The sequence below is a fragment of the Vidua macroura genome, chromosome 5, assembly GCF_024509145.1.
Source record: "Vidua macroura isolate BioBank_ID:100142 chromosome 5, ASM2450914v1, whole genome shotgun sequence".
Taxonomy (NCBI): domain Eukaryota; kingdom Metazoa; phylum Chordata; class Aves; order Passeriformes; family Viduidae; genus Vidua; species Vidua macroura.
Window position 1 is genome coordinate 49,588,365 of NC_071575.1, and position 25,733 is coordinate 49,614,097.

The 25,733-nt window shown below is 38.7% G+C and overlaps 1 protein-coding gene across 3 annotated transcripts in view; it reads left to right on the forward strand.

Annotated features, from left to right (window-relative positions):
• ST7 (suppression of tumorigenicity 7) overlaps window positions 1–25,306 on the forward strand; it is a 133,173-nt gene extending 107,867 nt beyond the window's left edge. For all 3 annotated transcript variants that reach the window (XM_053978197.1, XM_053978199.1, XM_053978198.1), the window contains exons 10-15: window positions 7,077–7,149; window positions 8,699–8,801; window positions 16,406–16,556; window positions 19,616–19,708; window positions 22,685–22,824; window positions 24,989–25,306. In XM_053978197.1, the coding sequence (XP_053834172.1) occupies window positions 7,077–7,149; window positions 8,699–8,801; window positions 16,406–16,556; window positions 19,616–19,708; window positions 22,685–22,824; window positions 24,989–25,084 (656 nt within the window). In that variant the 3' untranslated portion in view covers window positions 25,085–25,306. The remainder of the gene's footprint in view (window positions 1–7,076; window positions 7,150–8,698; window positions 8,802–16,405; window positions 16,557–19,615; window positions 19,709–22,684; window positions 22,825–24,988) is intronic.
• Window positions 25,307–25,733: the final 427 nt, after the last annotated feature.

Genomic DNA, 25,733 nt, shown 5'->3' on the forward strand with positions numbered 1-25,733 from the left:
TTCCTGTGACACTGGGATAGATTCCTATGTTCTTTATTTTGCCATGCTAAAATGCAAATAAGTAGAAATGCTGGTTTTCATTCCCCAGGCAACACAGTATGTTGGCACCCTCTAGTCTTCAATGTAGTTATGAGGTAATAGTCCTGGGAAATAGCAGAATTGTGACAGAACAGGGTATTAAGCCTGTATTCTCAAATCTCAAGACTAAACTCCAGTGTGAGCTCTTCTTTGGCATACTAAAAAGCACTGATCCCTGATTTTAAACAATACCATGGTAGCACTTTGTGTCATGGAAGCTGATAAAAATGGAAAGCGTGTTTCATTTTCTCAAAAGCATATGATAGAGTCAGAACAAATGAGACTTTTAAAAATTCTTACTTTGGCTGTTTGAGCACAGGCGGCTTCAGCTCACACTTTGGTATGGTGTATGTATGTACTAGGTTTGCAAAAGGACTCAGCAAACACAGGCTCAACCAGTATAACCCTTACAGTTCATGAGTCTCAGAAGGCCTGTCTCAGGGAATCTCAGCTCATTTTAGAACTCATCAGCTTCACGTGTTGTAAGATTTATTGGAATATAAAACACTGAATTCATTTATACTTTCCTATCTGCAGTTTCTTTTGGTCCCACTCTGCTGCTTTTTTTTTTTTTTGACTAAGACCAAACCTGATTTATTGTATTTTGATAACATATGAACAAATTATTTCCTTGAGCAGTCTGCTCCCACCCTGGGCTGAAATGTTGGACCACATCATGTGAAACCTCAGCCTCTGCAAGCAGATGCACTGCTTTACCAAAAGCCATGTGTTAAATTGTGTTTATATTATGTACCTGGCAACAGAGCTGATGTCCATACTCATTATTCATGGAAAAAGGGTCTCATTAGTGGAACAGCATGCACTGTTGCTGAGCTACATCATTATGGTTTCAGAGTTCAATGTCTGTCAATAGAGTGAGGATGACCTAAATACTGTTGAATTCTGAAAATATTTTTGGCTCTGATTTAACACATATCCATGTTATTTACAACAGAAATAGTTATGGCTGGGGGAGTTGGTCTGCCTGTAGTGATGCTTGGAACAACTGATTTATTAATTTCCCTGGGTAGCCAGTTGCTTTAACAGATATTAAGTGATAACCTGGGCACTGTGTTCTGGCAATCTAAAGTCAGGTTTAGAAAGAATGGATGCCTCTGTGTTTAATCTTAGTGATGCAATGGTTCCTCTCTAAACCTGTCCTTGCTTTCATTTTTTAAAAGTACACTGTTTTCCAGAGAGACTAAAAGCCTTCTGGTTTGCAGGATGAACACCTTAAACAGAGCCTTCTCTCACATTCCTCCTAATGAGAAGGAGAAAGACCATGTTTCCATGCCAGAGTCCCAAATGCAGAGTTCACTTGAGACAGTATTTTAGAGCAAAGGACACATAGAAAGGAAATGGGGCTTAAATACAAAAGATCCCATTCTGCTCTATGCTTTGACACTTTTCTGTTTGGTAACAGCTTGCTCAGGCAGAATCCGGCTTGAAATTAGTGTTATATCAAAATGCAGGCCTTAGAAGAAACACTTTTGTCTTGGTTTGAAAAGACAGGTGTCTGCTAAGGAAGGCAGGCACATCCCTTAAAATGGAAAATGTAAACCCCTTCCTTCCAAATTATTATAATTTTGAAATTAAGGGGGTCTCAGGCAAAGATATAGGCATAGGAATAACAGTTCTTTAATAAGAAAATTAAAAATACAAATGCAATAATATAAAAAAAAACCACAGACAGAGTCAAAATACAACCTAGCACCCTGTTGGTCAGGGTGTTGGTAGCAGTTTGATTAGATGGTGGCTTCAATCCACCTGGAGTGACAGGTGTGGTTCTGTTGGAGCAGTGATCCTGTAGAAAGGGTGTAGGTTTCCTGTGAGGGTCCAGCAGTGGTGTAGATGGGGCTGGTCTTCCTCTGGGAATCCAGTGGGCAAAGGCTGCTCCTCTGGGAATCCAGTGGGAAAATGGTACCTCAGGTGTTCCAAATCTCAGATTATATCCAGGTAGGAATGCTTGGCTCCTCCCCCTGGGCAGAGCATCTCCCAATGGATGGTGTAATTTTATCAGTCATGCAGTGACACTCAATGGTCCATTAACAGAAGATATTTCCCAGAGGGAGGATTGGTTGTGGAAGAGAAAGAAAATTGCCCTACCTGGTTCTAACAGGTGGCCCATTAACAGCAGATAACTGCCCCACCTGGTTCTAATAGATGGCAATAGAGTACACACCCCCAGCTACCTCTTGCAACTGAAGACAACTTCAGAAACAGAGACTTCTTTTTCTTGGAATACTTCTAATTTAGTGAAATCCTAACAGTTAACACAGAGAAGTGACTTCTGCTAAAATGTAGCCAGTTCAGGGCTACTGTCTTTTCTCTGCCCCCTTCTTTCCCATTTTTTTAATGTCCTTACAGATTTTGCATGTAAATTCTGTTCATATTGAAGGCAGTCCTTTTGTAGAGAGTTGCAGTTTGATGGAGCAATTGCATGTAGCCTTCAGTTACATTAGCTATGGTCTCCAGGGGTTTTGTAGATAGTTTCATTACTTGCCGCGTTTGTATTTGACATTTTGAAGATATTCTACCTGATGGAGCTAACTGGGTAGGCATTCTAAGTGCAGTGAAGAGAATTCTTCAGAGTTAAAGATGTAGCAAGTGGCAACAGGGAAGTGGCCATTCCCTCATATACAGTATTTTATAACCCTTTTGTTTCTTTGAAAGAGATATAATAAGAGAAAGTTCCTTTTAGTTATGGTTATGCCAAAACCTAATCTACCTTCTCCAAGAGACACAAATCAAGACCTCCAGTTTGTGTAACAGTAATATCGAAAGAATATTTTGTCTTTGTTCCTATCACATCTTTTCCAGCTTCTTCTTGCAATAACTGATTTCTTCACTCCATATCAAAATCACTTGTCACTTCAGCTAGGTTTCAGCAACAGTTTGTGTCTGTTCATACCATCTGGTTTCTTTTTTTTTGCCATATGATTCTGTGGCATTTTTTGTTTTGCCTATTTGTGCAAAAGCACAAGAAGTCTAAAGTAATTATACTAGTCTTGCTCTCTTTAACTTTCTTAAGCAGAAATTATTTTTTCCCCTCTACAGGCATTTAGGATTGAACTCGGTTAAGTTAAAGTGGCTGACACTTGCTTGGTCACCGATATGCTTGTCAGCAAGAGTGGTAGATGAAATGTTTAAAATCAGCAGTTGTAACTCTTTCCGTATCTGAATAGTGTAAGTTTTAGTTGTGGTTATGGCAAAATAAGACTTGTGGTTTTCCCATTGTAACATAGGGGCTATGTATGTTTGATTGGGGTGTTTCCCACTACTGAGAAAGAATGCCAAAAGTACAGAGAATCAGAACTGGTTTTCATAAGCACCATATTCATAGTTGTGCTCCCTCCAGCATGTTTTCTACTACATTTTATGGGAAAATGTGATTAGTGTTCCAATGGAATATTAGATATTTTTGATAGTGTTTTTCCCCTGATGTTCATCTCAAAGTTTTCTTTAATGATTTCCATCAGGTTACTCTTGTTTTTAACCATTCGTATCAGCTTAATTCACTTTCTTTCTTAATGTTTGTGTCTCTATAGATGACTGCATCTCTCTTCTGTCATCAGTGATTCAGCCTGCACATATTTCTTTGCTAGAATGCTTTCAATCTATAAGCAATTCTTCCTACCACCTGTGCAAACTAAAGAATAATTTGTGATTAGTGACTTACATTATTGAATTTATTAATGACTAAAGCAATTGCAACATGCCTGTCTCCTCATGTTTAGAGCCGTCTGCTGACTTGGTAGGCAGTGTTGCATCATTCCATATCCAGATTCATAATTTTTTTGTTTTATTTGCTATTGATAAGAACAGTAGATCCCATGACCATTTCAGATGATATATGGCACACTCTGCATATCCATAGCATCTTTCCATCAGTTCAGACTCACAAACAACTGCTTAAGAAGCAAATGAATAGTAAGAATTCACTTTCCTAGCCCTCCCCATATTGGGGCTTGTTGAAAGAAAATGCTTATAAAGTAGGTCTAGATTTTTGTATTCTGTGTTACAATACAAGCAATAAGAAAGGAGAGTCTTTTCTAGACTGACATATCCATTTCTATTAGGCAAAAATGTCCTGATGAATTTGACAACAGAATAGCAGTCACATCTTTCAGCACATTGTGGGAGCTCCACAAGTAATCACAGGAGGGTGGGAAACAGAGTATGTGAAGATATTTTGCCAGATGGCTTAGAGAGCTGGACAGAGTCATGTATTAAAACTTCGCTTTGGTTCTGACAGAGTACATATCTCCTAGGGCTAGTTTGGACACAATTCCCTTGCTAAATTCAAGTTGTTACCAGACATAATTGTTTATGCCTCTCTCTAAAATATGAGGGTGCAGTTTTGGAGATGAAGCCAAAATTATTTTAAAGTATTTTAGTCATAGACCTGCATATAGCAGGACCAAATACTTATGGTCTAATATGTAGCAAACAAAAAGAAAAATGTTTTTGAAAGCAAGCAGGCATGGACCTGTTAGGGCTGTCTCAGTTGGACAAGATGATGTCCAGAGCTCACTTCCAATTCCAACAACTCTGTGATTCTGTGATAAACATGAATATTGGTATATATTTCTTCCATTGCTAGGGGTCTATAAGTATTATCCTCAAACAAGTGCTGCTTGCTCTCTAGGAGCATAGTACTGGAAGAGGCCTCCTGGATGAATCAGGGCCCCTGCTGTTGCATTCCCTGCATGATACTGCCCCTTCCATGAGCTGAGCAAGCTCCATCCTAGAATTATTTGGTTTTTTTGCCCTGTTGTTCTACCTGGAAATTGCCCTCAAATGTTCATTTCGCAGGAACTTCCTTTTAATCTGCGGCCTAAATTTAATTCTGAACTCTATTCTTGTGCCAGTGTTGTCCTTTACCTGAGCAACCCTTCTTCTCTCCTGGTGTTCCATGTGGATCTGCATAGGAAACAGTTGGATCTTCTCTCAGTCTTTATTTCATTTGGTTTGATACAAAAACAGTCCAATCCTTCTGTTTGCTTTTGTTGTTCTTGACCATGGGTGATCAGATTTGAGCACAGCATTCTTTGAGAAATCCCATTGCTTCTGCAGAAAGGACTCACATGGTGTATCTGAGCCTTAGCACATCTCACTGCATTTCTCTTCCTTGCAGATGCCAGCTGTTCATTGTGAATCATCTTAAAATCTATATGCACAGATGTTTCCAGCTCAGGAACACTTACTGTCCACTAGAAGATTGTGTTTTGTGATACTGTGTTTTGTTTTAGTATATTTAAAAGGCATTTCTGTTTACTGGAAATAACTTTTAACTCCTGATGTTAAGGAAAACTTGATGAAAAGAGGGTTATTGGATGTGTTCAGAAATATTTTCTCTTCCTGTCACTGAAGATGTGCTCATGCCTGTGTCTGTAGCTGTCTTCTATTAGTGGAGTAATTAACATATCTGTCATCCAAACTGCTCTGCATGTTGTTGATTTTAATTACTGTAGTCACTACAATTACATACTCCAGTGAAATTACAGTTACAATATATTATAGGGAAGCCTCCAGCAGGATCTGTACATCTCATATTTGAAGTGTAAGTGCAAAGAAGTGTAAAAAGATAATAGGATTTAACAGAAAGCCTTTTCAAAGTGCTTCGATCATTCTGGCAATGTTTTCTGTCTCACAGAATAACACTGTGCCTGGTTGCTTGGTTATTAATAAGTGCAGGATGGTGACTGCTGAGATAGGACTTGCTTGTCCTATTTAACTCCCTTCTGGAGCTCTATCTTGCAAGGCACATGAGTTCAGTAAATAACAAGTGTCTGTTAATCCTGAAGTAACCAAGTTAGCATGGTAATTTTGTCTTTCTAATCAAGTTTAATGACAAACCAAGGGACAGATAGTTTCATAGAGTAACAGTCAGATTAGCTGCTCCTCACTTCTACAGTGGACTTACCTCAGTGCCTTGTGTTTGCTGTGCTGTGCTTTCTGTTTGTTACAGGAAGTTATCGGCATGTACAGAAGAGTTTGCAGAATCCAACCTTTAGTGGGTTTGGTTTGTTGTGGTTTGGGGTTTTGTTCATGTAGCTGTAACCTTTAAATTTTTAATGCTGGAATATCTCAGTCTCAATATGTGACTATGGGGTAGGTTACAGAATCACAGAATAAGCTGAGTTGGAAAGGACCCATGAGGATCATTGAGTCCAACTCTTAGCCCTGCACAGGACATCTCCAAGGATCACACCGTGAGATAAAAAATGTGGAAGTCAATTCTGTGTAACAGTGAGAACAAATACATCACTCAAGTCTGTTAAGCAGCACTTTTCTCTACCTTTTGAATGCATTGTGCCAATATGCTGACAGAAAACATGTATAAATTAACTAATGGATGAAGTCAGGTTTATGGTCCTGTGTATCTCTGGAAGAGGATAAAATGGCTAGAGAATCTCTGGTGAATGTGTGTTTTGGTCCAATATTTTCTTAAGAGGCAAAACACTTTATTTTACTGTAGATCTTTAATTTCAATCAATCTACTGGTTGGTTGCTTGCAAGTCAAATCCATTATTACTTGAATAGCTGTCTTAACTTGTACAGCTGCCACATATATGAGACAGATGCTTCTTAGTGAAAACATGAATAATGAAATAGATAGCCCTCAGGTATTACTTAGATATTTTGTGAACTATGAAAAAATCCAGGTATTCCAAATTATCTATATATTTATCTATGGCGTAATGAATTCTTTCATTATGTCTCTATCATGTCACTCTTTGAATTAGTTCTCTAATGATACCAGTTGCTGTTTAAGTAGCAGTTCCAGAGGTCATTAACACACATTTTAAAGCCTGTATATCAGGTGGAAATTTAAAAATCCATGTGACATGGCAGCATAAGTCCCAAGATGAGAAAGTATTCTGAGTTCACATACTAATTTTGTGTATGTCATGCTTACTCTTAAGTATCAAACACTTTTATTTCTGCACACTTTTAAGTTTCAAATATTTATTTTTTTCCTCTCTTTTCAACAGATATAAGTTTACCAAAATCAGCGACAATATGCTACACAGCTGCATTGCTCAAAGCCAGAGCTGTCTCTGACAAGTAAGTGCTTAAGAACCACATTCCAGCAAAATTCCTGATTTAACGTAAGATTTTTTCTTTGCTGAGCCCACACCCTAAATCTGCTGATTTAGCAGGAAAATAAAGACCTGCGGTAAATTGATAAAATTACTTTATATACAAAAAATTTGTAGTGATCAAACATTGCACTTGAGATGCTAAGGAAGAAGAAAAGAAGAGAAATAGCATGAATTCAGTTCTTGTTTCAGTTTTATATATACTGTCTGGGTGAGCTTTGGCTTCCTAGACAGTATAGTGAAGATGCAACTGAAAAGGGTTGTGTGGCTGAACCTCTTCAACTTTGTGTAAACCTGACTACAAAAAGGTAAAAACTGAATGTGGATGCACTGGTAACAATGTCATTTTACAAGTGCTGTCAGCAGAGTGCTCATCTAATTAAATAGCGGCAGGTGGATTTAGCATTATTATGTCAGGGATTCTGAGAGGTAGATGACGTTCATATTTTTAGAGACACAAATACCTGTTCATTCCTTTTATGTTTTTCTTTTGGGTCTCAACCTTCCAAGGTGCTGAGCACATCTATTTGATGCTGTGGACTTGAGTGCGCCGGCCCGCTCTGAAAGGGTGCTCAGCTCCTCGTGAGATGGAGCTCAAAAACCCCATTCTGCTCTCAGATGCCTTCACACAAATCTCAGGCAGAGTTGTGTCTGTGCACCTGAGGGTCGAATGCCCCCTAAAGTTGAAAAGCAAGTGGAGTGGAAAGTCATTTTCTTGACTGACATCCTGACAGTTTTTGCTTTTAAAGTGTATGTACACATCAAGATCTAAGTAATTTTCTTTCATTCTTTTTATCCTGTAGATCGCCAGTACCTACTGCAACATCTTTCCTCCCTACACAGCGACTCCAGCTTGGGAGGGCAGGGCTAAGGTTGTCACAGCTTTCCCTGTGGTGTCTGCCTGCCAAGTACAGCTCTGGAGTTAGCCGTGGGGTGTGAGGTGAGAAAGAGATTGCATGGTCTGGTTTTTTATTCACTGGGGCAGATTATTTGCCCACAGTTTGGGCATGCTACCCTCAATGGTGCTGCAGCCAGTAGACCACCTGCTACTGCTGCTGCATCGTGCTTCCATCTCAACCTCACCCAGGGGCATTGGGTTGGGAACCTTCCTAAAACTTCCTCAAACCTGTTTTTAATATAAACCCTCCGACAATAATTTGGCATTGGTTTTTTGGTCTTGTTATTTTTAATTTTCTTTTATTTTTTTTTCTGCAATTTCAGCCTTGAATATGCCCCTAGCAAGGTACCTAGAGCAAATTTAGGTTAGTGACAGAGAAGGGACTGTTTGAACTGACTTTCTGCCATGATTAGATACAAACATGCTTTCCGCTTCTGCTGGGATTTTTATTGGCCTTGATGTAATAGATCACTCAGAGTTTCCACTTGCTATGGAAGTTTGGAGAGCATAGGAAAATTACTCAGTTTGGTTACATGGGCCCATGTTCTAGATTCCTTTTCTGATGTTTTCTTACTAGCATTTCTGACCTAATGTGTTTGTTTCTTTGCTTTTGTAGATTTTCTCCAGAGGCTGCCTCAAGGCGAGGGCTGAGTACTGCAGAGATGAATGCAGTAGAAGCTATTCACAGAGCAGTAGAATTTAATCCACATGTGCCAAAAGTGAGTATTGAGAAAACATCGTTGTAGCTCTAACACTGCTGAGGATATAACTCCTGATTTTTGTGTTAGAGTAATGAGTGATGTTGTGGAAAAGAGAGCAAACAATGGAAAGGGAAAAAGGCTGATAGTATGCACAGTTTTTTGGTTTGCAATTTCATATTCAGGACTGTGACACTTGGAATTTTAGCTGATGTGGATTTCACCAAATGCTGTGCTGCAGGCAGATCATGCATAAGGATAGATTATTATTTGCAAAATAGTCATAAAAGATTTTCTAGTTCAAAGTAGAATATTTTTTTTTGTTTTGATGATTACATGTAAGAAAATGTTTTTGGCATGCTGTACAAAAGAACTTATGTTTGGACTTCATGGTGTACTTCATATAAGTTGCATTAGTAATTCCTTATGCAGCAACCTGTCATTGAGTTTTGAGAATACAAAGCTCAGAGACAAAGAATTGCTGAGAGCTGCAAAGTAAAAAAAAACAAAACTTATATGTGTTCTAATTCCCATACCTGCTCTCTGGGGTTTGTATCTCAGCAGTAAGAATGTTGCCAAGAGGTTGCTGAAGGCTAAAGGCAAATGGTTTTTGGCAATTGAACCTTTTTGACCTCTGAACTTCACCCCACAAACCTTTGGGCTAGTATTGCCCTTTGAAAGTGAGCAGTGGAAAACTGGGATGTGTTAATGTAGGGAGCCTATTCATTAGGTACAGTTGAACACCATGTCTGGGCAAGATAAACTCAAACCCTCTTCCATATGTACACATGATTGCAGAAAGTTAATTCTCATGCACTGCAGGAATTAAATGTTTTCTCTGTGAGCTTTGTCTGTTATGCCAACCATTAAATAGCTGTCTGAAAGTTAGGCTGTTTGCTTAATAAAATCTTCTAGATTCCCTCTACAGGCAGTGGAAAGAATGACCTGCCTTAGACATCTTTAGACAGACTTCCTTCTCAATGTTTCTGTAGTGACTATGAAAGGAGCAACTCTTTTCCAGTAAAAGCCTGATTTTTAGACAGCAAAGTTTAGGTGAGAATGAGTCCTTTTGTAATATTAGGTGAGCTTCTATTTTTGTGCCATACTACAAAAGGAAAATATTAAATAAAGCCTGATTCCAGGTCTTCTCTGTTTACTTTCTTCCATCCCAATGTTTTACTGAAGCGTAGTTGGAGATCTTGCCAAGGAAAAATACCAGTTTAGCCTGTCATGAGCAATCTTCGGGAGCCTGTTCCATTTTCCCCACTTATCTCCATGCTTCTGATAAATGTTTCCATCACAATCTCTTTTAAGTTCATGTTATTAATTGATTCCCTCTACTTTTCAAAGTCTGACACTCTGAAATAGAAAATCTTTGTGAAACATAAATTTCCAGGATGACAAGGTAGTAATAGGAGCAGACTCCAGAGGTTGTTTTAATTAATATTGTATCATTAAAACAGAATAGCCCAATGCAGATTAATATACAGGTGATTTCACACTCATTCCTGCTGCTATTAGCTAAAGGATATTAAGGTGTGAAAGTTCGTTTTTGGTTATGATTTTACACAGTGTGTGGATATTACACCTCAACTTCCACTCAGTTGTAATTGAAGTCATATCCTATTTTTTTTAATGAAATGGGGGTAAGTTTTAGCAAACCGCATCACAAGAAATCTAACAGGGTCACAAAAGTAATGTGTGTTTAGAGCTTCTCTAGGATTTAAACGTTAATGAGTCTTTTGTTCAGAGTGAGGAAGAAATAAACAAGAAAATGTGACAAATTATTTACCATACCACACAAAAATTTAGGAGTTAAACAGAGAGGGTTGTATTGCCACTGAAGCTGTAATTCCAGCGGGGTTTTTATGTACATACTATATAATGAAGAGTGCATAATCTGTGGAGTGGTTGGGGAAAAAGGTGTATGTATACAAAGACACACAATTTCATCAATATTATTTATATGTATTTGGGGCTTCCCTACTTGTATGTAACAGGACTATAAAAAGCTAATACTGATAAGCTACCACAGCTGTCTCCTGGACATTTATCAGTTGTGGAACACCCTTCCTGAACTGATTTGCAGAGTTCTTTCCCTTCATTCAAACTCCTCCTGAAAAGCACTCCCTTCCTTTCTGTGGTGCATAAGACTAAAGGTATTCATTAAAGAGAAAACAGATGATGGTCCATATATCTGATTGTTGAAAGTGAGCCAAAAGTATGTCCTGCAAACAGTTGTATGGGTTTGTATGTAAGGAGCTGAGTTGATTTGAAGAGAGTCTCTGCTGAAGTATCCTGCATTTCAGTCAGACAACTTAAATATTGATATTACTTTAAGAAATGCCGATTTTGTCTATAAACAATCTCTTAGAAGGATGTAACAAACCATTGACTTAAACACTTTTAAAGATTCATCTGTTCTGTGTTGCATCCCTTCTCAATTTTTTTATTTATTTTGATTTTCTTAGTAAGAATTGTGTCTGTCCCTATGCTTGTGTGGTTTCTAGTAAGTTGTAGTTGCTAATAGAAACAAATAATGCAAACAAATTCATAGACCAGATGGGAAATTAATCTGTTCCACACACCCCATGATATTACAGAGAAACTATTTGAGATATGTTTGAGAGAATTTTTAACTCTTCAGTGAGACACTGATTTGTTATTGTATTTCCAGCAGAAAGGCCAAATCTCTTAATTACAACCAATTCAATGAGAATTTGAAAGGTGACCTAAAAGTGGCTTTACTAGACATGAAGAAAACCAGTATTTTGGAACTTTCTTAAGCTTATTCTATTCATCCCACTGGGAAGATGAGAGTTCCTGTTCAAACAGTGTTAAATTCTCATCTTCTGGCCTGGAAGGATGCTGTCACAGGTGCAGGAGTGACTGTTGCCTGTTTGCGACCTGAGCGTCAAATTGCACAATTGAGGAAAAGAAGGAAACCTGCCTGAGTTAGGTTGATTTATTTTATAAAAGGTCACTGAAGTAATATGGAATGCTAAAAGCACTCCCAGCAGGAGAGAATTAGGAGCCAGAGAGCTGTCAATATTGTGAAATAGATAATGTATACCCAATCGATTTAAGCGAGAAGTATAAATTCCACCCTGTTGCACTTCATGTATACAAGGTCCATTGTCATTCTCCAAATGATCATTAAACACATTCCTGTATGTGTACAGAATGGCTGTAGCTGAGCTGTATCTATCACAATGTCGTGTAACTGGCCCAGAAGCCCTCTGCAGAAGTACATGAAAACTACTGTTACACTTCTAACTCCTAAATATGGGTCTTTGACAAAAAAATGGTTAGGTTAGAGGGAGAGAAGAGAGAGGTCAGAAAAAGCAAAAAAAGACAATCCAAAAAAACCATTCAAGCCAGAACAACACAGTGGCAAAGGACTAATTGAGCTATCTCATGATGGCAGAAATCATTGTGTAACTCCAGTATTTGTTTCTGACGTCACTGGGGCTGGGTCATAGAATCATCAAATCAAAGAAAATGCCAGGATTGGAAGGGACCCACAAGGATCATCAAGTCCAATTCCTGGCCCTGCACAGCACCATCCCCAAGAGTCACACAGTGTGTCCAAGAGCATTGTCCGAAAGCTTATTCTGTCAGGCTTGGTGCTGTGACCATTTCCCTGAGGAGCCTATTCCAGTGCTCAACAAGTCCTGTCACTGGCCATAAGAGTGAAGAGATCATTCTCACTGAAAGTTTCTAGGCTGTTTGGTTCTGAGCTGGTTCATTTTTTAAAAGAACTTGGTAAGCCCAAATGGTGATGGCATTTCTTGTTCTAGTTAAACTTCTTCATTTGTTCCTGAAAAACAAATGCAGTTGGAGATGGGTTGGTCTTACCATTTAGATTTCCTCCATGAATGCCTAGCTCTTCACCAGGTTTCTTATTTAGCCTGTTGTTTGATTCTCCCACTGAAATGGAACCATGCTTGTGTTCAGAGTTCTGTCAGGATGACAGAGGGCTCCCCTCTTCCCTGTGTGTTCAAAGGATTGATAAGGTATTGAAGTTTTATTACATAAATTGTGAAGGTTGTGGTTCAATCTAGGTGGATGCTGATATATTAGGAGTTAGAGTTAATAGAGAGTCTGTCAAGATATGTAGGTTACTAGTATGAATTTTAGTGGTATGATTGGATTTTGTGTCCCTGTTAGTCTGTGACAACAAGGGCTGTGTTCCGGAATAAGGGCTTTGGAAATTTTGAGATATGAATAGTCAGATTCCCACCCTGAAGTCTTTGGTGGCTCAAGAGAAGACTGCACTTGTCTAGCCTTTGTTGAAGTGCAGTAGCAACTTCTTGAAAACTACGGTCAGATGTCTTTGGCTGTTTTTTTCCAAGAGCTGGAGATGTTTGTTGCATGCAGTCCATCAGGACTGTAGTTCATACACTGTAAGGGCAGCATGAGGACTGCAGCTCACTGGATGGTTTTTAAGGAAAGGTTGGGGGTTTTTTTTGGCGGTGGTTTTTTGTTTGTTTGTTTGTTTGTTTGTTTGTTTAGCTAATTTGACTGGAATTTGTCTCCTTGTCCAATACAAAACGTTTCAGGGGGACTGTGTTGGTTTCACAGACGACCTGCTAGAAACCCAGCACATTGCTGGGACTCAGTCCTGCCTCTGAAAGATCCAAAACCAGTAGCCTGCAGTTACCAAAAAAGGGGGCTGCCCCCAACTGTCTCTAGGTAGACCTTAGCCCTGCCCGCAAATGAATGAATGTCCTCTCAGCTCTTGAACTCTCCTTGAAAATACAGCAGTGCACCAATGGATATGTTATTCGTGGACATCAAGACCATCCTAATTTTCATGGACAGTCATATGTCTCCTTCCATAATAATCAAGCCCTACTTACAGCTAGGCAGCTTTTTGGTACCCTTCACTAATGTTCAGAGAACTTAAGTAGATGGAGGCCTTCAAGTGCCATCTCCCAAAACCATTTCTTTGAATTTCTTTGCTTGAGAAATTTGATCTTTTTTGTTTTGGAAAGTGCCTGAAGAGAACTGTATAAAGTGTTCCAGACAGGGTCTCTCTGGGGCTGTGTACAGTCAGTGTTCCTGCTGGAAATGCCTCCAGAATAAATTAATTGACAGTTTGTATGCCCAAAAGTTGTGGCTGACATTTATGTATAAAATAAAAACATTTATGAGTCACAAATGAGTCTTGAGCCACCTATCAACTTTGTGTGGGGATCTTATTGAATATCACCAAACCAGGTATGGACTTTTTGTTTGGGAAGATAGCTGTGATACAGTAACAAGGGAGGAGGGTTTCATGCTTTTGATCTGAGGTGCTTCTAAAAATGATTTCTTTCTGAAACTGAGAAAAATGCAGACTAAAAAGTTAACTGAGTGAGGACTAAACTTGATTACAAGTGTCAAGATATATCCATCCATCTGGTATTTCTACTTGATTTCTTTTCAATTGCTGATAACAAGCAATACATAAGAATCAAAACACACATTTTCTTTTAATGCTCCTAGAAATACAACATTCCTTCCTGGTTTTTCTTTCCCTACTAATAGTGACATGTCATTGGGTTTGTTTATATTTTTTCCTTTGGTTGAAATATTTGAATGTTGAGAACTTACTTTCTCATTTAATTTTGCAGAAAGTATGGAAATAAGAGTCAATGTTCTAAATTAATAAAACAGGTAGAAACCTGCAGCTCTTGTAGCTGTATTCCATTTTACTCAACAAGTATAATGTGTGTTTTTAAAAGGGTGAGGCATTCATTAGGGCAGTGAATGTTTGCTGTATCCGTGTTATCCTGGCAGGTCCCTCCCTCTTGTCAGCTCTTTATTCTGTTCTCTCTATCACCCTTAATCCCCTGGACTGCCTACTGAATTGCAGCTTCCTCCATTAATCCACCTGCTCTGCAGCTCTCTCAGATTTTTCTGAAAGGATTTAGGGAAAATCCAGTATCACATTCAACTACTACCACTGCTAATTCAGTTTCTCCTCTTTTAATAGTTACCCACATCAGAAACATGTGATTTCTCCTTGAGGTATTTATTTATTCCCCAGGATTGACAGTTCTCTGTTTTGATCATAACCTCTCCAAATATTTTACCTGCATGACAGCTCCATCAGACAAAGGGTTGACACTCTCTAGGACATCCTCCACAAAATCAAGCTGTTGGTGCTCATTTCCCTCCACAAGGCTGACTTTCAATTGTCTTTCCTTTCTTTTGCCTTCTTTTCTGCACCAGCACATCCTGTTCACAAAAGCCAGCATTTATCAGGGGTTGGGCAAGGCTGACACCACCCATGCCCCCCTTTTGCCTCTGGTGCCAGGTTGCCTCCTCATGGGTGCCTGCAGTAGGAGGTTGTGAGTCCCTAAGTCCTGCAGTCCTCCTCCTTCCAGACCAGGCTGTAGCACAGGGTGAAATGGAGGGGCTTCACACTCCCTCCTTCATTGCCAGTGATCAGCCATACCTTTCCTTTCCCAACCTTGTGCTAGGGCCTGGCTCACCTGCTGCCTTTTCTGTTAACTTGAACAGTCTGGTGGGGAGAACCTTTGATCTCGGGCATCCTGGAAGAGAGCGACAGTTTCCCTGTGCTGTGGAAGAGCAGTCAGTACACAGCTGGGAAATGTTACACTCCTCAGGAGAACTGACAAACAGGAGCTGATTCAGCAGCTTGGTTTCTGTCTGTTACTCCTTTTCTGTAAAGGATGCCAGCAAGGGCATCCTTTGCAGGAAAGGATTCATCTTTACCCTCTGCTGTTTATTCCCAATAAAAATTCCTCCAATAACTGGAATGTAGCAGTATCAGTGATGTCTGCTGAAGTGGTGTTAGTTGTCTGTCTAGTTAACTGTTAGTCTAGTTCATGGAGGAGAGAGGAAAAATGAGGAGGGAGGAAAAATCACCTGCTTGAATAATGTCTGAGAGCTCTATCTTTTCCTGTGTCATGAACCCTCTGTATGTTTCATCTGCTTCTGCTGGGTGGGGGGAGCCAGTTATGGGGAAATTTTCTGTGAAAATTGTTTGTGGGTTTAGTCAGTGGTGCTTTTCATTGTAATGAGACATTCAACAACTATTTCAAGTAGCAAGCTTAAAAGTCCTATACTTTTACCCCCACCCTCAGAAATCAGGCATTTGTTACATTTTGTAACATTTTTACTTTGTAACTTGTTCTTAGCTACTTAGGTGGCTGCCTGTCTTGCATATTTATAGATCTCACAACCAGTTAATGGCAATACAGTAAATGCAGCAACCTGTGTGCGAACTATGAGCATTGTGCATCAAAATGCTTAAAGTCTTCTTCATTTTATTATAAATGCTTTTAATTAAAACGCTCTTGTAATTAAATTCCATTTTCTGCTTTGAGCCCTTTTTTTCATCTCCTTCAATAAGAGAGATGTTTCATTTTGAATTTCTCTATAGTCCCCATACTACTGCTGTAGAGCAGAACCATCTGGCAGCATATCTTAGTTTTTGGGAATAATTCAGTAGTTGTCTTCCAGTGCAGTTGGTGATGTTACACATTTGAGGGAACCTTATGAGAAAAAGTACTTTAGGGAAATAGTCCTTTCAGTGTGCATTACAGAATTGCAGTCAGCTTTTGTGTTTTGTATTACCTCTGCAATAATTGTGCTCTGCTTTTTTATTTCAGTATCTGCTAGAAATGAAAAGCCTAATTCTGCCCCCTGAACATATTCTGAAGAGAGGGGACAGTGAAGCAATAGCATATGCTTTCTTTCATCTTCAGCACTGGAAAAGAGTAGAAGGGGCATTGAACCTCTTACACTGTACATGGGAAGGCAGTAAGTAATCCTCTTTCTTACAAAGGAGCTAAATCAAATATTTTTATTGAATGTCATTTAAAAAGTAATAGTTTTTGTCAAGTATAGTATGTGAGAATTTTGGACACTGTTACATCCTCACCAGCATTGAAATATTTGAAATTTGAACTGAAAAAACAAACTTCATTTAATGAGTAAAAGGGGTTTGAAGTCTTGTGTTTGCTGTGTAATACTAAACAAAATTTCCCAACTTCTTTGAGACATATTTTCTTGCTCATGGATAAGAAAATAATAATTTAACTTATTTCATTCCAGAGATTTGTTTGAGCGAATAGTTTCAAACTGAGAGTATATTCAGATTGGACATAAACAAAAAATAATTTGCAATAAGGGTAGTGAGGCACTGGAACAGGTTGCCCAGAGAAGCTGTGGATGCGCCATCCCTCCAAGGGTTCAAGACCAGGTTGGATGGGCTTGAAGCAACTTGGTCTAGTGAAAGGTGTCCCTGGTCATGGCAGTGGAGTTGGAACTAGATAATCTTTAAAGATCTCTTCCAACCCACACCATTTTGTGATTCTGTGAATGTTTTGATATTTGGAAATTATGAGTGTGCCTTATAGGCAGATGTATATTAATGTATAATGTAAAGCAATGCTGTATTTTATGACTGTTTTTAAATGGACAAACTCAATTGAATTCAGTGAAGGATTACTGGGATGCAGAGGGGACTGGAATATGTGATATAGGACAAAATGCTGAGGAGGCTGGTTTTTTTCAACTTGGAGAAGTCTCATGGTGGGTGAAGAGATGATCCAGTTGCTGTCTTCCACCACCCAATGGAGAGATATGGAAGAGGGAGTCACAGTCTTCACAGAACAGCCCAGCATAAAGACAAGAAGCAATACACACAAGTTCAAACCAGATAAATTTAATCCAGACCTAAGAAACATATCTTCACAGTGTAGATCTCCTGCCCCAGAGATACTCAGAGCTCAGCTTGACATAGTGAAGACATGACAGAGAAGTTAAATGTAATTAAATAGTAGTTTTAACCAACAGTCTACATATGATCAATTGCCTTTGCTTTCTTTCTATGTGTTTATTTGTAATACAACTATAAAAGGCCAAGTGCCACCACTGTGTTTGGGCCAGGTTCTCTGTACAGGAGGTCTATAGTTTCAAGTGTAGCCAAGTTTCAAAAGTGTCTGGGGTGATGGTTTGTCACTATTGATTTCTAAACTTGTGTCAAAATTCCTACTGTTTGCATGAGGAAAATAAACCTAGGGGTTCCCAATTGCGCCAGTAGCTCTTGCAGCTATTGTACATGGTGAGTGGCAAACTGCCTCTGTGCTACCTGAGTCAGTTAATGGAAAATAGGATCACATAATACCATAGGAGTAAGGCAGAGAAGTACCTACATAGACGCAAACTGATCCAGATGAACCAGAGCACTTCCTTCCATGGCTGATAACATTGCTAAATAAAGCTGTTTTGCTGTTAATATCCTATAGTTGGTCTCATGTCAAGCATGACTGCTTAAATTGAGTAAAATCTATCCAGACATTTTTCATTTATTTTGTAAAAGCAACATCTTTACCTCACATTCTATTTTGATTAAAATCTTAATATTACTGTGGCTTAGAGTAAGGTAGAAGAGGCTTGATTGTCTGTTTCAATATTAAGCCAAATTGGAAGGAAAAACTTGTGTTAGAGATTTTGAAGAAATGAGCATTGAACACATTCCACATATGTTTTTGTACAGACACTCAAGTTTGTTGTGTGTTAAGATCATACACAGCTTGGATTATTGTATTTGTACTTGGCTTTTTGGGTTGCTATGGAGAGGGGTGGTTAATGCTGGAAGAGATTACAGCCCAGGTTGGTTTACAATCTTTTAGGATCTCTACCTTCTTTACTATTGCTTTAAATACAGCAATCAATAAAAAATACAGTAATATAATTTCACAAAAAATACAGCTAACATAATTTCAAATGCAGTGTGCACAGCTAAAAATATTGGGGGACTGTGTATTTAAACAAATTCTTAAGTGGCCTTGTTAGCGAGAGATAATGGAGTGTTATTGTGTGGCAGTGGGCTGTACCTAACAGCTTAAGTGTACAATGCTTCTAGGACATCTGTTGGGGAAAATACTGCTTCAGTGACTGATGTTCATAGGAGTAGTGAGAATAACATGTTGATGACATTTTAACAGTGAAAATAATATATAGGATAATGGAAAATGATGCCTTGATGCAAAGCTGTATTTCCATCAAGTATTCTGATGTTTCCATAAACCACACTCAAATGGCCTATGACATCAGCATTGTCAAGATGTAGTAATCCATTTCCCTCCCTCTCTGTTATTATTTTCAATTTTAAAAATTCCTAAGATCAAGTATTACTTAATCCATGACCTGAAGATTTATATTGGAAACCTGACTTGATCTGCTGCATTTACAAAGAAAGAGGAAACTGGGTTTAATAATTTAGTATTAATCTTTGATTGCCAAATAGAAAATGAAAACATGACTCTGTTGGAAAACTGGTCCTCAGAGCTCATGTCATCAATGTTACCTGGCTTGCTGGAGTGTGATGGAAAAAGAGTAGTGCATGTTTTCCATGAAAAGCTTCTATTATTCTTGATGCACAGAGACTGTGAGTATTGGTTTGCATTTACAGGCTTGGCTGTTCATTTTTGTAGGCTATACCTGTTCTATCAGAGCACTTCTTTCCCCTGAAATTTAAAAAATCTGCAGCCTAAAAGCCTAAGACAAAATGTATAAATTTGGCTATGGAATTGGAAGCATAATGGGCTTTGATTATGCAAACATTTTTGTATGTCCTTGTTATGTGGTCTCCCCTGACATTCATAAACATTGTCTCAAGAATAAAAATAAACATATGAGTTTTTGTGATTAAAAGCTCAATGTAGATTTCTATTTTGGCATTTCATTAAGCAATTTATATGCTATTTACAACCAAATATAAGTGTTTTGTCTATGTTTGTTTTTCAGAATTGCAAGTGTTCTTAAGTATGACTGCCACACTCACAGTAACATGCACCATGTTTTCTTTTCAGCTTTCAGAATGATCCCCTATCCACTGGAAAAAGGACATCTTTTCTACCCTTACCCTATTTGTACAGAAACTGCAGATAGAGAACTACTACCATGTATGTTCAATGTTTTTCTTCTTATGACTGAAAGAATTGTTTACCTGAGTCTTGCAGCACAGGTCTCCTTTGATGCCTTTTAAATTGAGTACACTGGATTAGAATAACCAGATCGACAGTGAGCCTCTGGAGCTCCCGTGATGGTTCAAGAGGCAGATCCTCAGCATAGTTCATAACTATTAGCTGTATTTAGTATTTTTGACAGTTTACAGACAGGGAGAGATATTACCAAAGAGATCCAAATCAGTTAGATCTTGCTATTCTCTCCTGCCAAGACACTGATCTTTCATCTAGATTAACATCCTGTCAAACCAAAAGCACAGTGTCACAGCCTTGTTAATCCTTGGTACACTCAAGAGCTACTTAAATTCCAAGGCAGAATCCAACTTGCTTGAGGACAGCTAGATCATTACTGCAGCTTGTACTCATGACAGGCTGTGCTTGCATTTTCCAAAAAGCAGTCTTTAATAGCAAGAAAGAGTTTTCTTCATGTTATGGCGTGTGTACTATTATGAAGAGATTGATGTGAAGTCATCTCAGTCAATTTTATGTGCGTTTATAGCGTGTATTAGGAAAGTGCCAGCAATGTTCCCAGATACAAAGAGAGAGGCAGCCCTCAAGAAGCATTACAGTCTAAGCTAATGAGACTCATTGCAGTGCATGCAGTGAAGCACAAGAATGCAGAGGAAGAGCCAAAGCAGCCAATCTTGCAGTTTCATTTTATTCCCACATGTTCTCTCTGTGGGACTTTGTGTGAGCACGAGTGGAACACACACAAGTTTGCAGGGTCAGGGCAGAGGAGGGAAATGAAAGTTTATCCAAGGAAGAAGATTCTTCTCTCACCTTCTTTCTCCCAAAGAAGGAATAAAGAAAAATCTGTTCTGGAACAAGTAAAATGAAGCCTGCTTCTGCTGGGAAGGCTGGTTTTGAGGGCATTTGCATCCTCTGTAGTCTTTCATTCACAACCTCTCTGGTTTGGGCTGAAAAAGTTGTTGCCTCTTTTTATCAGCCTACATGAGTAAACATTAGGTGAGAATAATACAGCAAAAATCCACTCATTGCAAGTCTCTCCTTCACAGCACATTCTTGCTGGTATTACGCAGAAATCCTTGGCAACTGACCGTATCTCCCCACCCCATTATAATCATCCTAATTATAACAACACCTCTCAGAGTGCTCTGCTTGCTTTACTCAGAGGGATGCTGAGCTGGGGAGGGTGGAGTGTCTGGAGATTTAGGAATGACAAAGTCATGCAGAATAGCTCAGCATTCTTTTTTTAGATGCAAAACTAATTGTTCTTGTCAAATGTTACAAGCTAACAGTGGGACTCTTTAACAGCAGTGTGTTCTGCTCTGGCAGCTACGGGAAATGCCTTTCACTGCAAAATCTCCTGGGTTAGAGGAGGGAAGGGTTTAGAACACCGTGACAGACACAGGTGGGTTAGAGGGGTTTTGCATACCTGTCCACACTTCAGTTGTGAGTGTTTTATGGGAGAGTCAGCTGGAATTATATCAGAACACAACAATCTGATAGGCTCTCCAAATTTAAAATAACAATTGCAAAATTTTTGCCCTGACTGGATAACAGATTGGAACAGCAGGGTTGTGCCTGTGTGAAAAGGCAGTGCAAGAAAAGTGCAAGAGATCCTAGACTTACAAAGTCCATATTCTGGTATTTCTTATCTCTACATTTATTTTAAATCAAAGAGAAGTTGTAATCTATCCCTGCTTTTGGTTTGTTTTTTTTTTTTTTTAACTGATCAAACTAGCAGACTCAAGAGTCATACATACTTATAGTTTTTAATATTCTAATTTAAACTCTTACGAATTCCTGCTTTTGGTTTTGAGAACCACTCCACTCTGGATGAATGCAGTCATGAATGTTGCTGGATTACCCTGTGTTTATGTTGTCTGCAAGTACATAAAGAGATGAGAGCTGATAACTGAAGAAAAGAAAGTAGGCAAAATGGAAGAGTCATGTTTCATATATATGAATAGCCATAGAATTTGAGTATATGGGAAGCCTTGAGGTTGGTCCTATATGAGAAAAAAATGTTTCAAAGTTTGCATTTATCTTGACTGTAGCTCTGAACTACAGACTGAAGGAGTGAAACAGACAGGTAAGAGTCCACCTGACCTTTTGCCAGTGCAGAGGAATTTTCACCCTGAATCTGAACTGCCATAAAAGTTTAAGGGTTATATCCCTCTGGAAAAGTATTCTAACCAGTATTCTTCTAACCCTTTTAGTTATCTCAGTGCTGTTTTCTCCAAAGCCCATTGAAGGATTTTTTATACCAGAGTCAAGGAAATGGCTGTATTCCTATCACTCTGTATTAACAAACACCTTAAAAATTCACTGTTCATTTAATTTCCATTCAATTAATTAAATGTATTTAATTTAAAATACATGCTTCTATGTCCTGCTCTTAGGATAATTTTTCTTGCTCTGCAGATAAAACCCTCAGAATTTACAGTTATAAAGGCTGTAGTTTTACAGCCTGCTTTAACTGGTCTGCAGCAATGCTTCCATATGGTTGGGCTCACTGCTGCTTCCAGGCCCATGTTTCTGCACTCTCTGTGTATCAGCATTAGCAAACATGCAGCCATGGGGTTAGTTAATGATGTAGATTAAAAAAAAAAACATAAATGTTTTATTTCTAAGTCTGTTTTCTGGGATAAGCTGTTGCAGAGCTGCATTATAGTTATTGCTGACACAAGGAAGACAAAAGTGATGTGGACATAGCACCAGAGTAAATCAGAAATATGATCTTTAGAGAGAATTATTTGGCACAGACAACTGACACAACAATAACGTCCTTAGATGTATCAGACCTTCCATCTTCTTCCTTCAAAAGCATCTTTGTGTGTCTATGGTTGTTCAAACTATGTAAGAGCATTGGTTTGGTTTTGCTTGCTGTTGTGTTTTGATTTTTTTTTTCAATGTATAATGCCTTCCCCTTCTCATCTTTTTCTACAGCATTTCATGAGGTTTCAGTTTATCCCAAGAAAGAGCTTCCCTTCTTCATCCTCTTCACTGCTGGGCTCTGTTCTTTCACAGCCATGCTCGCCCTCCTGACACATCAGTTCCCAGAGCTCATGGGGGTCTTCGCAAAAGCTGTGAGTATTTTCTGCTGCTGCTCCCTTCTGGTAAATAAAGACACCAATGCAGGAAAAGCTGAATTAAATACTTCCAGGTATTAAATGTCTGCCTACTCAGAAGCATCAGTCCATATCTGAGCAGGGAATATATGCACAACTGTCAAGGTTGCTAATCAGTAAGACACAGCTGCTTGTCTTCTCTGGTTTATATGGCTCTCCTATTAGATTTGATATCTTGTGATTTTGCCAAAGAAAAAAAGGGCTTGGTGGGAGAAGTTAATATCTGTATTTCCATATATCATCCACTAAAATAAACTAATAGCAGTTAGTTACTAGTTATTAGAACCCCTCTATTTTGTGTAGAGTCGTAATGGCTGATGTGATTTCCAATGCAATAGAAACTCTCAGTATGAGCAGAAATAGAGTGTACTGTTAACCAGGACAAATTCCTGGTTTTTTTTCCCTGAACTGCCAAGGAGGAAGTAGTCTCAGTACTTCCCTTATAACTTTCCTGAACTACATCCAGAGAAGTATCTCCTAATTCTGCTTTTTTAAAATTTTGGAGAATGAGGGGGAAGAGCCATGAATTACTCTAAACCAAACTTTTTTCTTTGCAAAACCAAGAACATCACTGCTCCAGCATGGTAGGAGATGGAAAATCCACTAACAGAAAAGCTCTAGGATAGTAAAAAATTCCTTCTCCAGTAAATACTGAGTATCTTCCATTGTAATATATTTTCTCAAATATATTTGTCTCTGTTTTAGGTCTCATGTTTCCAAACTGGCCTCCTGGCTTTGTTTTTAATGTCTTTGGTACTTTTGATTTGGGGGTATAGGGAGTGGGTGGAGGAGGCCAGGCTGAAAGGTTTTGGCAGATTCCAGATTGTCAGTACTCTTTCAAACCCTTTTGCAAAGGGCAAGAGATTCCCTTTGCAGGTGAGCTGGGTCTTCTGTTAACCCAGGCCTGTGAGTGGGTCTGGTACAGCAACGGTTCATGCAACAAGAATTTTTTTCAATAGCTCTAGAAGACACAAAATAAGATCAATTGTAGCAGAAGATACCTCTTCTTTCAGCAAAAGGTGCTGAAACATACCTGGAATAATATTACTTATTCTTGTGTCTCGAGTGTGTATGTAGGTGTTAGGTAGACAGTAAGTGTTTAACTTGGGCATATGATCATAAACTTCTCTGGAAGGCTTTTCTTGGATTCAGTGGTTGGGTTTTTTCTGTTCCTTAGTTACTGAAGCTACTGAAATGTATGACCCTTGTTTGGCTCTTTCAATCAAATCTTTAGTTTTCTGATATTGTCACAGTTGTAGATCCCAAATCTGTCCCTGTTAGCCTTGTTCCTGTGTTTATCAGCCTTGTATCCTGAACAAAGACTATATGCTGGCAGCATAATAAGATTTTATACTTAGTTTTCTGCCACAGAAGAAGTTAACATGTATTTCTCAAATGTATTAATAATTAATTAAAATTAATCTGTATTTCAATATGTATTTCAGGAGTGCTTTGAATAACTGAGTTCTGTGACATGTAGCTGCCAGTGTTTTTTTCCTATGATAAAATGTCCTCCGTCTTGATTTTTTTCACAGGCCTGTCTGAACACTAATATATTAAAGATTATTTGAATGTTGTGTTCTGTACTAGAGAGAAGACGTTAAGATAAATTTTGGTCAGTGATGCAGAGTATGTTAGTATAAATTACAGTTAGTGATGCCTCAGTGTATAGGGCAGATCTATAGATAACCCTGAACCATTTTAAACCTGAATCTCAAGACATGATGTTTGTCTCTGTGAGATGCTCTGGCATACCCCTGTTACGAAAAAGCCTCTCTTTCTCTTCACTAGGTTTTGGGTTGAGCTTTTAGTGGCTTTAGTATGAGCTTCATTCTAGGATGTGAGACTTTTGTAGTTCATCACTTTGGAAACTTTTGTAGTTCATCACTTTGCTCTTTGTAAAGATGGGGCTCTTGCTTTCTTTACTGCAAAACCCTTAAATCTCTGTATGTGCAAGGTTCAAGAATTTGAAATTCTTTATGTGTGAATTACGCCGTTTTGATCATGCTGGAGGATTTTACAGAGGAACACAGCAAGAATATCTTATCTTATTGGACAGCTCTCTCTTGAGGTGTATTGTCTCCCAGATTTTGATCTGAATGTGTATCTGATTTCTTTGCAGTTTCTCAGCACCCTCTTTGCCCCTTTAAATTTTGTGATGGAAAAAGTAGAAAGTATCCTGCCCTCCAGCCTGTGGCACCAGCTGACAAGGATCTGAGGGAGCATGCCCGCTGGCTGACTGCTATGACATCTTCTGTGCCAACTTTTTGTTGACCACAAGAAAGCATGATAAAAAAGGGAAGCAGTTATAAGACTTAAAAACTCTTCATGGATTGTCTGTTCTCATATAAAAACTGTTTTGTTGTACAAAATACATTGATGTTAGGTTCTATTATATTTTGCCTTCAGAAAAGAAAAAAATAAACTTTTGTGTATTGTAGCATTGCTGTCTTTCGACTTTTTCAGAACACAGATCCTAGGTTTTGGTTTTTAAACCTGTGGTCTCTGTTTGGCTGTAGCTAGGGCGTGGCTACACATTAAGGTAATGAAAAGTACTGATAATGTTATAATTAAGCAACATTGTCCCTGCCTTTTCTTCTGGTGTTCAGTTATGGTGAGGCCCTCACTTCTGCATTCTAGGTCAGGCTTCTAGACAGCTGAAGCTCCTGCTTAAAGCAGCTTTAGGCTCTCCAAGCAGTTTGGATGGCACACTGGGCTTCTGATTCATTCTCTGCACAGGTCACCATATCCTCTTTTGAGTTTTCAAGAAGCCCACATACTTGACAGATTTTCTTCACACCCTTGGTGTTTCAGGTACCTTCTAAAGGCTCATTAGTAAAATGGGTGTTAGTTCACGCACAATTAAT